At 34.7% G+C, this 15,508-nt stretch overlaps 1 protein-coding gene across 1 annotated transcript in view; it reads right to left on the reverse strand.

The window, feature by feature from the left end:
• The window catches only part of CCNT2 (cyclin T2), a 46,920-nt gene that overhangs the window by 5,396 nt on the left and 26,016 nt on the right, over positions 1-15,508 (reverse strand). Inside the window, 4 exon segments of the mRNA XM_043992983.1 lie at positions 3,640-3,803; positions 5,414-5,459; positions 9,630-9,692; positions 14,757-14,817. Coding sequence (XP_043848918.1) covers positions 3,640-3,803; positions 5,414-5,459; positions 9,630-9,692; positions 14,757-14,817 — 334 coding nt within the window.

A 15,508-nucleotide genomic window follows, 5' to 3' on the forward strand; every position in this document is an offset into this window, starting at 1 on the left:
ATCCAACTTTTTCAATAGTGATTTCAAAAGTGAGAGGTGAAGCTTAGACTCAACATAGCCCATAATATTAGTCAATAAGCCTCTCCTTAAGTGAGCAACATCAAAGAAGCTCATGCTTATGCTCCCAAAAGGGAAGAACCAATGAAAATCCATATGAAAAATGTAGTCTGTCACAACTACAGGATACTGAATATATAATAACTGTGTCAACTTCCCATGAAGGAAACCTAACTGATCATTTTTTAGGGTTTCTACTTCTTCTTCTTTGCCTTTTTTTCATAGTAATTCATAAGCCCCACTAAGTTCTCAGGTAAAATGATGCTATCTTGCATTTCTTAAACTTTTACCCACCTATTTTCCTATTCCAAGATGCTTGTTATACAACCTAGTAAAAAGTACTATTAGTATGGTTTTAGTTTAGGTATAGTATTATTTTAGTGTAGCTACAGTATTAGTTTTGGTTTAGATTTGTTGCTTCTCTGCAATTCCTAACCTGTATTTCCATTCCAACTTCCTATACCAATATACAATACCTGCTCAGCTGCAACTTATGATCAATACATGAGGTACTGACAAGTTAAGTGACTTGCCTGTGACCACGTGTAAGATGTCGGACTTGAATCCAGGTCAGTATGACTTTGGGAATGCCTCTTAAGGTAGCTTCTCAAAGGCACAAAAAAACCCCTTTGTATCTAGAATCCTTCACTCATTATGGATTTAATTCAAATTCTAGTTTGCATACAGTTAAAAACAAGGATAAAAGCATGATGACTCCTCTTAAAAAATTAAAAATACATTTTATAAAAAGATTTCTTTCCTTCCAATTGTAAAGGATGTAACAAATCAAACTACAAAGACAGAAAATGATACATATAATCATCCAATATTAGGTAATTTTCCCTGCCAATATACTCATAAGGGTTTTTGGGAAATGTCGGGTAAGGGTAAAAAAAAAAAAAGCCAATTACCCCTCCCCAATAGGAGATAACCCCATCCCTCACAACTAAAATATGATCTGATTCAGAAAGAACTTTAGTGCTAAAAAGGACCTGATCTGTTCAGCATGTTAGTTTAAGAAAAATTTTCAGGAATAATTTTTTAAAAGTCACCCATAATTCTTTATTATCCTTCCAAAGTGTTGAGGTTTCTACTGATGTTACAACTCTACAAATAGAAAGTTAACAGCTTCATTCCTAGTTGAAGTCAGAATATTACTGTTGCATCTGTGTGACAGATCAGACAGATGAAAGTATGGTAGCAGGAAGATCAATCAGGAGGCTAGTGCAATAGCCTAAGTGAGATTCCTAATAAGGGGTCTGAACTAGATTGGTAGCCATGTGAGAACAGAGAAGACTCAGCAACTGATTAGATATATTGGGTAATGGAGAATGCAGAGTAGAAAATGATTCAGGCTGTAAACCTTGGTAATTAGAAGGATGGTGGTAGTACTCTTCACAGAAATAAGTTAGTTTGCTAGAAGGCTAGAGGAGAAAGATGATTTCTATTTAGGCCAGAATAAGGGAGATGATCATGCCATATCAAGTATGAACTGTCCAACAGTCAATTGGTAATAGAAGGCTGACGCACAGGGGGCAGACCAGGGCCTGATGTAGGAATCACTGATGTAGATATGATGACTGAACTTACAGGAGCTGCTGAAGTCAAAGAGAGGGTGTACCATTCTTTATATATTTAAAGAACATTCATGACATTGTCAATACTTAATAACTATATAACCTTAGCAAAATTTACAACCTCTTAGAGCAGGAATTTGTTCTATAAAATGAAGGGGTTGCATTAGATGCTCTCTAAGGATGATCTTTCAGTTCTAAATCTGAGGAGCCTATAAAAAGCTACTTATCCCTTTCACCCTCTTTTAGCAGTAGCAAGGTTCACTGACTCCATTTTTACAAAACAAAGTGATACTATTAATACTCAGGCCATAGGTGGTCTTCACATTTTGAGTAAGGAATTTTGTTTTTTAATCATTGCTTGAGCTGAATGAGAGGGTAGGGCACTGTACTCTAAACTTAGTAAGATTTGTATTTTTAATCAGCTTTTCTTTTATCTACTGGTTGACCTGGAACATTGCTGAGAATCAGGTATTCATTATTGACCCATTTTACCCTTGATTCACAGGTAGAAAGTTTTTTCCTACTTTTTGAAGGAAAAAAAAGTCTTTTCAATGTTCTAAAATCGTAGTTAAACTCATACCCAGAAACTACTTTTCCTAATTTGTTTAAAGAGATGAAATTCTGTGGGACAACATGGCTGCTCAAGCTCTAAGGCTGTTGTAGTTAAGGTAAGTGGGTCCTCAAAACTTGATCATTTTAACAATTCTCTCCAAGAATGAATGAACATGATGTTCCTTTTTAAGAGAAAATAATCAGGTAAAAGGAAAATTAATAGGAAACAAACAAAGATTTTGTACAAGAACATTTTATAAAGATTTTAAAAGGGAACTGACTGAAATGCTATAGGCATCCAAATTAATGTAAAATGGTTTTTTATCAGAGTTGTTTTCAAGTGACTTTTATAAAAATTGCAATGATGTTCCCATGGGGGAAAAATCTTCCATATAGACTAATCTGAAAAGTTGGGATAAAAGAGGTTATAAGATGCTGGAGAAGGCCTCTTGTATGAGAAAATTTCTTCCTTGCCCTCTTCAACTTTTCTACTTTTCAAGTGTCTCCAGTGCACGGTAATCTCTGATTTCTTCACATTGTGCTCAGAGTTTTGGTCCTTGTTATTTACGTCTGTCATGTCTACTAGAACTGGCTGTATCATCAATCAACAAGAATTTGTTAAGTGCCACTAGTTGGTATACACTATGTCTACTGGGTTCTGGGGAGACAAAGATGCTTACCTTCTACTGGGGCATATAACTAATACACATCTAACTAAATGTGAAATAGCTTCAAAATAAACAAAAGGCGCTTTTTTAGGGGGTGGGGGATATATAGGGAGTGCTAGCAGTTGAGGGACTGAGAAAAGTCTTTGGAAAGAGGCAGCCAAGTTTTAAAGGAGCATAGGAATTTTCAGAGGCAGGGGTGAAAGAGGGTATACATTCCAGAATTCGAGGCATAAAGGAGAGTCTATACAAAGACATGGAGATGGGAATGTCTTATGAAGAATAGCACATGAGCCAGTTTGAGTGAAATGTATTATATATGAATGGTTATGTGTAAAAAGCCTGTGAAAGAAGGCTGGAAATGGACTGAAGGGCTTTCAGTGCCAGAGGAATTTGTAAATGCATCACATTTTATTACTGGGCATCAGCCATTAGGAACATAGTCTTGCTTGAAAATTCCTTAAGATCTGTTATAACATGGAGTGGCAAAATAGTGCTCTTGAGAACTGGAAGCTTTCCTTGGGTTGGAATCCTAGCTGTTAGTTACCACATATATGAACTTGGGCAAGATACTTAAACCTATCTAGGTCTCTTTTCTTTATCTCTAAAATCAGGGAGTTCCTTTCAGTGTAAGAACCCTTGTAGTTCTGCCAACCTAAGAACACTGTATTCTGGCAGTTGTCATCTATTTTTTTTTCCTTAAGGCAAACTGTACCCAATGCCCTGAGTCTATCTCATTGAATAATTCCTTTAAATATTTTTTGGGATGATACTTTGATCATACTTACCATCTAGTAATTCTAAGGTAACTGATGGATCCACGTATTCCCACCAATGTTTGCCATCAGTAGATACAGGAATCTCCCAATTGGACCATTTGCAGGCCAAATGAATGCATACACATGCTATCACTGTTGGTTTATATTGAAGGCAGAAGGTAGTAAGATGTAGACTATTGCAGGACAAGTTTGAAAATGAAGAACCAGATATTCAAATATGCAAAAACAAAGGAAAAAAAATAACCAGTAAGATTAGGAATAGCATACCGAAAATATATAGGTTTTCTTTAAAATAAAACAAAACAAAAAACCAGACACACATACAGTCTAACATCAGGTCATGAGGCTATGAAAATATTTAAATCAAATATTTTATTTATTTATAGGGACAAAGGATAGAATATTTATTTACCTTTCACTCATTTTAAATTTAGTATGTTACTATAAATGTTATATTTAACTTTTAAAATCATACATTTACTTCCTTTGTAATATGAGAACATATTTTAAAAAGAAAACAATTAAAGCATAATTTGTTAAATCAATAAAGTATTATCAAAATATATCATACATAAGTAGGGATCAAACCATTTCATGTGGATCTCCAATAGCTCTTATGAACAGCAAAACTCTCCAGTCACACAAGTGAATTAACATTTTTATCTCCCTAATGACTATCTCCACCTCCACCCCCCAACAGCAAAAGCCCCACCAAAACTTACCTCTGGCTGTACAGCTTCTTAAGGCCCAAAGTAGCTCAAAAAGCTAACTTCAAAAATGTTTTTCCAATAGGCTGACCAAGTAATTTCTGTGCCAGCCTTTCCCCCCCACCTCATTCAAAGTCTTTAAGTCTAATATTGTCCCAGAATATTTTCAATTATGATGGTTCAATTTCAGGAATGATGACATGCATCTAAGGACACATGTGTATTTGTTTACAGCATTGTACTGCTTAACATTGTTTTCTGTCATAAGAAACTAAGGACCACACAAAGTTGGTTTGTTCCCCTCCCAATCAATCTTCTAAAAATATGTAAAATGTCAGTGCTATGTCTATACCGTAACAATTTAATATTCAGCGCTCAAATATTCTGACAACTAACTACTCTTGTAGGTTCAACGTTCAATTGATGGAAATGGAAATAACTGATGGAAATATTTATTGACCAAACACAAAAGTCTTTACATAAAGTGAAAATTTTTTTTTACATATTGTTTTATATAAGTTGAAAAAAAACACCATTTACTTAAGGCATAAATTGTGCTCATGGAAAACCATGCACTTATGTGATTGACTACTTCTAGTTTACTACTAGAGGGTATCATCTGGAAAAAAATCCAAGTTAAAAGATTTTTAAAAAAAGCTTTAATGATTATTTAAAAGTTAGGATTGGATCAATATGTTTAAATTAAAAAAAATTGTCATTTAACTACAATTGTAAACTAGAAATAGCTTTGTACTTACCAAGATGCTCGAATTTCTAGGTTAAGTTTAGCTCTTTGTAATCTTTAGCTGCTATTCAGGCTACCAATTTTAGACTTATGCACTCACAATCGAGAATATGTCATCAGAAAGCACCACTACACTTCTCATTGTGCATTAAACCCCTTTGTGCCAAAAGACCCTTGTACAATACACCGCACTGCAAACAGGAAGGTACCACCACTCTAGATGGTCCAGTCGCCTGTTGCAACAAGGGTAAAAGACACATGGAGGGGGCCCTGCAGTAAAGGAAGCTATAGTGTGCTACAACAGTGCAACAAAGAGGGTCAGGATAACAACCTGTTGGTAGCCATGAAATAGGATGTCTGTGCCAAATCCTTGCTTGCTGTAAGAAAAGAAAAAATGAAGATATTACTATTTGTTCTAACATAACATCAAAAGGCTTTCAAGAAAAAAAATATATCTCAGCTCCAACACTTGTGCACAAAATTAAGTCCTATAAAATAATTTTGATACATAAAAATTAATACTGGTAGAGCTCCAACATTCTTGATAGTACTGAAAACCTTCAACAACATTCATGTCTTATACTATTCACTCAAAGATCTGAGAAAGTTTACCAAATATGAACTAACTAGTTGTAATGTTTAAAATTTCAAAGTTAATAAGAAATTTCCCTTGACTTAAAACCAAAGAAAACACGATTAATATAAAAATAAGTATCTTCTGTCATCATACCTAAGTTGACAAATACACTTCTAGCCATAAAAATCCATGATAGCTAGCTTGTTCAATTTTAAGTAAACTGAATAAAAATGTTTGTTTAGCACAATGCATTGTTCAGCATACTCTTCTGCTAAACCACCCCAAAAACAATTTTAAAAGAATAGGAATATTTCTGAAATTCCTTTCCATTAATAGGTAAGAAATCCTATGTATTCCAGCCTTAATAGTATGCTTTAACCTTGGTGAGTCCCCCAAAATACTTTTCCATAACTAGGCAATCTACCCTTAAAAGAAGCATTTGATTAAACAAAATTCAAATAATTCCTATTGCCATGGCTGCTTTTTTCTCCGTCCTTTTAATGTCTCTACCGAAGCCCAATTCCCTCACCATTGCTCCTATTAAGGATATCAATGTCTGTCCTTCTAATCCACACTGAGAGGAATCAAAAAGAGTTGAAGCATTGCTGAGCTTCGGAGGTTATTTCAGTGTGTCAGGTATCTTGTGAATTCTTTTCAGAATGAGGGAGGCAGTGAATAGAAGTCACAAAGACTGTATTAAAAAATAATTTAACAATGTCAAAACTTCTGAGGACACAATTACTTTAATGTACAAAATAGCTAACTATTTTGAAAAAAAAAGTCATGATTCTAATTTTGTGTAGTTTTCACCCTGAAGAGTTTCAAAACTTAAGGATTATAGCCATAACTTCATCACTAAAACAACACAGCCACTGCTAGTGTAAAGAATAACAGAACAGGTTATTTTTATTTATGGAATAATTATCAATACTAATGTTTAGAAAAAATTGGTAAGATTATTAAAGGTAACAACAAATTAAAGGAAGGAAATTTTTCAAAAAGAATTCATGCATAAATAAAACAGGCTTAAGTATTTCATTTGACATATTAAACTTGCACATAAAAATATAAAGTTTTTATACAAGCAAAATTTCTAGCTTAAGTCTAGAAATGTAGGAAATTTGTAAAATAAATGTACTTTGGGGAAGACATAAAAGCTCAAACAAGTTTTCCTAACAAGGGCAATACAATTCAACTCAAAGTAAAGTTTCATTTCCTACCATGTGTCAAAAAGAAAACTTTGAATCTCTTTAAATTCATGCTTCATTTCAACAACTCTGCAAATGAAATCACATTATGTACCTTTTTCCTACCCTTGATGAAACTTACACTGACTTTCTATGACAGACAGCCAACAACTACTCTTTCGAGCAAGTATAATCTTGTTTTGGTCACCTCAGGTTGGAGATTCTTACATCATGCCACAGAAGTATTTTTAAAACTGGAGATAAGAATTAGTATTAAATACCTATGAAATAAGCCACATAAACTGGCTTTAAAATACAAAGGTTTAAGTATAAAATTAGGTTTACAATTCCACATCTATCTATGAATTTAAGTAACATGAGTCATAACCAAGACTAAACTCTAAGAAGTAATAAGTTTAAAAAAAATGCCACCATCAAAAAACAAAACAGAAATTTTTATGAGATATTAGAAGTTGGTGAAAGGCAGTGTATAGATTAGCAGTGCATAGAGTTGTCCTCAGAAGCAGGATGACCTAGGTTTAAGTCGGCTTTCTGACACACTGTTTCTGTTACCCTGGGCTAGTCATTTATCCCTCCTCAGTGCCCCCAAGGTAACTTTCTAAGTCTCTCCTTTGCACAGCAGGTGATCTGCACAGCTAAAATGAGTTTCCTCATTACTCTTTTAGGTCTTAAACCAACAGAATTATAGATCTAGTCCCATTCCAATAACTTACCATGTAATTCATCAAATTTAGAAAGTGTGTGTGTGTGTGTTTGTTTTGGGGTGAGGAGGGGATAGTTAAAAAGTAAACTAAGTTATACTTTTTCAAATAACCTTTAAATCTCTTACCCATTTTGGTTAGGAGACGCGCCTAGTGGTAATGTCATAAACGCACAAAGTTTTACATTAGAAAGAAGCCATTTTGAAGCCAAAGGTTTGAGAGCTGCATGGTATAGTCCATAAAGCCTTGGGATGAAGAAGGAGTGGGTTCAAGTCCTGCCTGTAACTCATAGTAGCTATGTGATCCTAGGCAAGTCACTTAATGTCACAGTGTGTGGTTGGTGAACTCTCTAGGACTGTAAGGTATAGATAATAATCTAAATTAGTAAGGGGGGGGGGTTCCTAATTTTTTTAACCAATGAAATCAGGAAGGGAAGGGGGTGTGATGGAGGGGAAGAAACCCCCTGTAGGATGACAAAAATCTTTCAAATAAACAGAGACAGCATGATATAGTGAAAAGAATACTGGACTGAGAACCAAGCTCCACCATTTCTTATTAGCCATTTGACTGGGTCATTTTATGTCTCTAAACTGTCTATGAACTTGCTTTTTTTTCTTTTGTGAAATCAGGACTGGAATGACCTTCTAAGGTCTCTTCTGGTTCTAACATTCTATAAATATTTTTGTCCATGCAGAGCTAATAGGACAAAGGTCAGGACAAAAACCTGTTGGCAATCAGTAAAAGTCACTTCAAAAGGGAAACAGCAATACGGAAATGAGAATTTAGGTACAGCAACATGCAGAAGTGGAAAGTTCCCATTGCTCAGGGTTGCAACACTAGATTATTATACCCTTCTAGTACATACAGCATTAGTAAGATTCAAATGATCAGTTACACTCAGTAATAATATCTTCATTTACCTAGTGTTTTACTTTTATTGTTTTATTCACTCTAACTAATGATGTATGTATCATAATGTTATAATAGTCTAGTATTGCAACTCCAAGCAATGGAGACTTTTCACTTCTGTAGGTTGCTGTACTTAAACTCTTATTTCCATATTGTTGCTTCCTATTGAAGTGACTTTTACTGACTGCCAACAGGATTTTGTCCTGACCTATTAGCTCTGTGTGGACAAAAATATTTACAGAATGTTAGAGCTAGAAAGGACCTAAAAGATCATTTAGTCCAGTTCTTTTATTTTAGATATAAAGTTAGATTTACACTAACTTTTAGTGGAATTTCTAATCACAAAAAACACAAAATGTTTCAACTGGCTTTTTGGCTTAACATTTTAGAAATGTTAAAACACTGAATAAGGCAACAAACAATTTATATAGGACACTATTTTGCAGATGTTGATGATGTAGTTATACAGCAAGAAAATAGAATTAACAGATGAAAAGCCTAAGTTTTGCTCCGATTTCCATGAAACATTCCAAGTCCCAGTAAAAGATCTTCGGTATGGGGGGCAGCTAGGTGGTCCAGTGGATAAAGCACTGGCCCTGGATTCAGGAGGACCTGAGTTCAAATCCAGCTTCAGCCACTTGACACTTACTAGCTGTGTGACCATGGGCAAGTCACTTAACCCTCATTGCCCCCCCCCCACCAAAAAAAAAGATCTTCAGTGTGTTATATAATCTATGGAAAATTTATGGAAAGGACACAAACAATAATCAAACAAAATCACAAAGCAGGGGCAGGATATAATTTTGTAATAGTATTAGGCATATCTAGGCTGATGAGATTACAATTCCATTTAATTATCTATATTGCTGGCTTATGACTATGGAGTCCATTGCAACAGGCATGGAAAGGAGCAAATGAATAAGTATTGAGTGTCAAAAAACCTACTGAAATTTTCTACTGAAATTACGCATTCTCCATTAAATCTAGATCAGACATTAAGTCACCACGTAGACTCAGAACTAGTGTATTTTCCACTTGTAGATGGGAAAAATATTTTTCCTGTTCTCATAAAATTCTCACATGAGAATGGAATCACACAAATCAATTATTAAGTCTTAATACCATTATGAGAAGGTTTCAGAGGTTATTTACCTCTCACTAACTGGGTACATTTCACCACATCTGTATGTGGGTGTTCAATGGTGATCTCAAAACCTGAAAAAGAAAATAATTTTATTAAATTAGCTACCATTTCAATGCCCATCTTAACCAATATAATTTAACATAAAAGAAAAAGTTATTTTCCATTATACTTCAGGACCATTTCCCCCTTCCCAACTTTGGGTAGGACCAAATGTCTTGCCATTACTCCCCAAAATCCAACAAGATTTATAATCTGCACTACTACTATTTCACCCTAAGGACTTCTAGGTCTTGACACTGACACTAAAAGTCGACTGGTTTTTCCATAAGCCCTGAAGCTGGACCCTCAGTTATAAGTTGCTTTCCTGATTAGAAGGCAAAATCCTTGAGATCAGAATTGTCTCCTTCCTTAGCACACAGCTCAAACAAACCTTGAATCAATTCACTTAATCTTAGTTTTTTTCCACTGGAAGCTACCTACATTAACAAACTGTTACAAGTCTACACCAAATAATAAGAGAATGTAGTTATTGCTAAAAAAAAAAAAAAAGTACATTTATCAGTTTAAGAATCAACCCATTTACAGAATGACCTTTTAGAGATACTCTCAAACTTAATAAATTCCATCAGTGACTGTATACAAAATCTGTCTCATTCTATACCCTAAATCCATCATCTGTCATTGTATAGTACATTTCACCATCAATCCTTTAGAATCATAAATGGTCAATGCTCATAGTTCTCACGGCTTTCAAAGTTTTTGGTTTTTATATGCTGATATTATACACATTTTCTCCTGGTTGTTTTTAAAATTCTTCATCAGTTCATAAAAGTCTTCAAAACTGCTGATTTTAACAATACTGATGTTATAGTACAAACTATTCAGGTTCACTGATTTCACTCAATGTTAATACTAAAGTACATATCTTTTAAAAATACTCTATTTCTTCATTTCTTACAGAGCACAATAGTATGTTATCACAGTTAATAATAGAGATAGCATTAACTTTATAAAGTGCTGTACATGTTATTCCCTTTGATCCTCAATCATATGGTTGCAACTTAATTCAATCACTCTTTAATTGATGGGCATCCCTGTAGCTCACAGAATTTTTTTTGCTACTGTTAAGGGCTAAAATTCTAGCTAAGCTGTCTAAAATATCTAATGAGTGGTCGCCAATAAATTATAAGCTTTAGCAAGAGTTAGACTTTTAAGCATTTATTAAGGAGAATAAGAATTTGGTAGAGAGAGAGAAAGGCCTACATTCATCTATCTATTAAAGGGAGAGCACATTTCTAGCTCTGCTCTCTACCAGAGTCCAAAGGAAAAAAAGCCAGACCGAGTGCTAGTCTCTTCCTTCTTCCTCTCACTACCCAACATCACTTCCTGATGCCAAAGAAAAGACTCCTGGTCTTGCCCTCAAAGACCTTCGCTTCATGGACGGGACTCTTCTACAGTAAGTCTCCAGCAGGTGGCGTCATTCCAATCGTTACACTACCATAAAAAGAACTGTTATAAATACATATAAGACTACCCACATGTACAAAAATATTCATAGCAGCTCTCTTTGTGGTGGCAACGAACTGGAAATTGAGGGAATGTCCATCAATTGGGGAATGGCTAAACAGTTGTGGTATATGAATATAATGGAATACTATTGTGCTGTAAGAAACGATGACCAGGAGGATTTCAGAGAACCTGGAAGACTTGCATGAACTGATGATGAATAGAACCAGGAGAACACTGTACACAGTAACAGCAACATCATGTGATGACCAACAGTGATAGACTTGGCTCTTCTCAGCAGAGCAATGATCCAATAACAATTTCAAAGAACTCATGATAGAAAATGGTCTCCACATCTGGATAAAAAAAGAAACTGTGGATTATGAATACAGATTGAACCATACTGTTTCTACTTTGGGGCTGTTTTTTTTCCCCTTCTTTTTTGAGTTTTTTCCCTTGTGCTCTGATATCTTCTTTTACAATATGACTAATGCAGAAATAAGTTAATGTGATTATACATAATAACCTACATCAGATTGCTTTCTGTCTTGGGGAGAAGGGAGTGAATGGAGGGTGGGAGAAAAATTTGGAACTAAAAATCCTAATTAAAAAAATGTTGAAAACTATTCTATATGTAACTTGAAAATAATAAAATACTTTATTTAAAAAAAAAGACATCCCAAAAGAAACTGAAGAAACTAAAACTTATGGCACGGGAGTAAATGCAACATTTAATATGCAAATAAAAGTGCAAGCTAAACAATTTGTTGTAATAAACAATTAAAAAATAAATGAAATCTACATAGCTCACTAAAAAAATAAATGAATGAATAAACAAAAACATACATACATATAGGACTTTCCCCTCTCTCTTTCTTTGATCTTTCGTTGGGGTATAGGCATAGTTTTAACTAGTTTGACTAGATTTAAGAAACTGTTCTGTTTTGTCTAGGTATTTAAAAGAGAAAACAGCTGGTTTGAAATCAGGAAGAACTGGGGACAGCTAGGTGGCGCAGTGGCCCTGGAGTCAGGAGTACCTGAGTTCAAATCCGGCCTCAGACACTTAACACTTACTAGCTGTGTGACCCTGGGCAAGTCACTTAACCCCAATTGCCTCACTTTAAAAAAAAAAAAAAGAGAGTGAAAAAAGGAGAAATCAGGAAGAACTGAGTTTAAATCCTGCCTCATACACTTATTAGCTGTTTGACCCAAACTTAACCTCTTTTGACATAAGTTTTCTCTTGTATAAAATGGGGATAATAGAAATCTACCTTAAAAGGTTGTTGGGGGGGGGGGCGGCTAGATAGCACAGTGGATAGAGCACCGGCCCTGGATTCAGGAGTACCTGAGTTCAAATCCGGCCTCAGACACTTGACACTTACTAGCTGTGTGACCCTGGGCAAGTCACTTAACCCCCATTGCCCCGCAAAAAAAAAAAAGAAAAGAAAAGAAAAGAAAAGAAAAAAAAAAAAGGTTGTTAGGACCAAATAAGATACTACTACACAGAGCATTTTACAAACCTGAAAGCACCATATTATTATTGTATTAAATAAAATTCTTGCAAATTAAGATACTCATTTAAGTAATTGATTTCTGTTCTCTGCTCCACTTCAAGTATATTTACTCCCCTGCTAAAGAAATATTCTTTTCTGGAAAGATGGAATGTGAAAAAAATGTTAATAGTTGATGATTTTTCCTTCTCAATAATTAGACATTAAGTATCTTGTTTCACTTTGGGTATATCTCATTTCCAATTCCTGAAAGCAGTAATGTTGAAATATTTAGCCATTTCTGAAATAAACAATATAGATATTAGAATAAGATGATGACTTCTTTTCCCACATTGATAGTTATTCTGCTGTTTCTTAGCCTGCTATGTTAAGACAAATGATGAACTTTTACAGACAAAAAACTCCTCATAGTCAGGATAACTTGGTGATGAAGCTCTCTTAATTTCTCAGATGACAGACATACATCATTAGGTTGATAGGGCATGGAAGGGAAGTAAGAGGTCATGTTATTATTTTTCCCCCATATAAATATTTCATTATTTTCCAGTTACATTTAGAGATAGCTTTCAGCATTTGTTTTTATAAGATTTCTAGTTACAAATTTTTCTCCCTCCCTCTCCAAGACAAGTAATCTGATATAAATTATATATGTATAATCACATTAAACATATTTCTGCATTAGTCACGTTATGAGAGAAGAATCAGAGCAAAAAGGAAAAATCTCAAAAAAGAAAAACAACAACAACAAAAAATAGAAATAGTATGGTTCAATCTGCATCTAGATTCACAGTTCTATTTTCTTCTGGATTTGGAGAACATTTTCCATCATGAGTCCTTTGGAACTATCTTGGACCATTGTATTGCTAAGACTCAAGTCTATCACAGTTGAACAACACATACTGTTGTTGATACTGTGTAACAATGTTCTCCTGGTTCTGCTCATCTCACTCATCATCAGTTCATGCAAGTCCTTCCAGGTTTTTCTGAAATCCTCCTGCTCATCATTTCTTACAGCACAATAGTATTCCATTACATTCATATACCACAACTTGTTCAGCCATTCCCCAATTGATAGGCAACCCCTCAATTTCCAATTCCTTGCCACCACAAAAAGAGCAGCTATTAATATTTTTTGTAATATAGGTCCTTTTCTTCCCCTTTTCCATGATCAGAGGTCATGGGTATTCAATCCTGTTATTTAAAAGATGAAGGGCAGATAGGTGGCGCAGTGGATAGAGAGCACCGGCCCTGGAGTCAGGAGGACCTGAGTTTAAATCCGACCTCAGACACTTAACACTTACTAGCTGTGTGACCCTGGGCAAGTCACTTAACCCCAATTGCCTCACTTAAAAAAAAAAAAAAGATGAAGAAACTGAGGCCCAAAGAAGTGAAGTGACTTGCCCAGGGTCACATAGGGCAGTAACTGTTGCAGTTGAGTTTGTAACTCAGGTCATCCTACCATCGTAAATACAGAGCTATGTCCCTTACAAACTCTGCGGATTCTCTTCCTTACTTTATGCTTTTTTCCACGTCAGGACCCTGCTGGAAAGCCCTATCAAGAAGTCAAGTCCTCCACGCCCCTCAAATGAAGCATATCTATATCCCTTTCTAGTGTTGGGATATAACTACATATATCAAATAAATTAAAAAAGACCATTTCCATGTATTTTAATAGTATGAAGAATTACCCTCCACCCACATATGTTTAATCCAAATATCTGTTGTGATACATAAAACTTCCAATGAATGTTAGAACTGGTTCTATAAAAACAATTCATCTCAAAGCTTAATTAAAAAATAAAATTTTGGGGCAGCTAGGTGGTGTGGTGGAAAGAGCACTGGCCTTGGATTCAGGAGTACCTGAGTTCAAATCTGGCCTCAGACCCTTGACACTTACTAGCTGTGTGACCCTGGGCAAATCACTTAACCCCAACTGCCTCACACACACAAAAAATAAATAAAAATAAAAATTCTGACATGGTAAAAATGGGTCATAAAGCTACTGACTAAAGAAGTTTTCAACATGTTATGCCAAATATATATTCAAACTGTTCATTTTCAGGGGGTTAAGGGACTGAGTATACCAACAATAAATTTTAAATGATACCTACTACATACCCAGAGTTTGTAGCATTATAGTTTCAAGTATAACCAGTTCTTGGGTCTGCTGAAGGTATGCCTGCCATGGAAAAACAACAATTACTTTATAATGAACAGATTACTAAATCTTCTTATACTAGTATTATGGCTTATCTGGAAGAATGTCTAAATTATAATAAAAATTCCAAAGGAATTTGGTTCAAAGTTTTTGAATTATCTCTAACAGTTATAAGAATATGGATGAATACATTATTATTAAATTTAGAGAGAATGTAAAACCAAGTGCAAGAATATAGTCAGTATCACCTTAGTTAAGATATTTGGATATTAAATATCTTGCCATTCCCCAAACAAAATCAATTAATAGTGGGGTATCAAGATTCTGGGCTTCCTATTAAGTAACTAATCTAAGGAATAACTGGAAGTCGGAAAAAAAAAAATAAATGGAAGTCAGAAAAGTGACTTAAAACACCCAGAATTGAATTGTTTTTTAACAAAGTCTATAAATTCAATCTTAGTACTTTCTTTTAGGTAGGGAGAAAAGAAGAGAACCTATGTAAACAATGCTCACATTTACATCGTTTTCAACACAAAAGAATGAGTCACAAAGACTGTATTTTGGCCTGAATACAGCCCATGCCCGCTAAAATTAGAGCTTTTTGAAAAATATATGGACATACAACAAAAATAATTACTCCCCACCATTACCCTGTTTAAGAAAGAGAAAACAAGATTACAGAGCTTTTTATGGTTAAGGAAAAGGATAACAC

Source organism: Dromiciops gliroides, chromosome 3 (assembly GCF_019393635.1).
Source record: "Dromiciops gliroides isolate mDroGli1 chromosome 3, mDroGli1.pri, whole genome shotgun sequence".
Taxonomy (NCBI): Eukaryota; Metazoa; Chordata; class Mammalia; order Microbiotheria; family Microbiotheriidae; genus Dromiciops; species Dromiciops gliroides.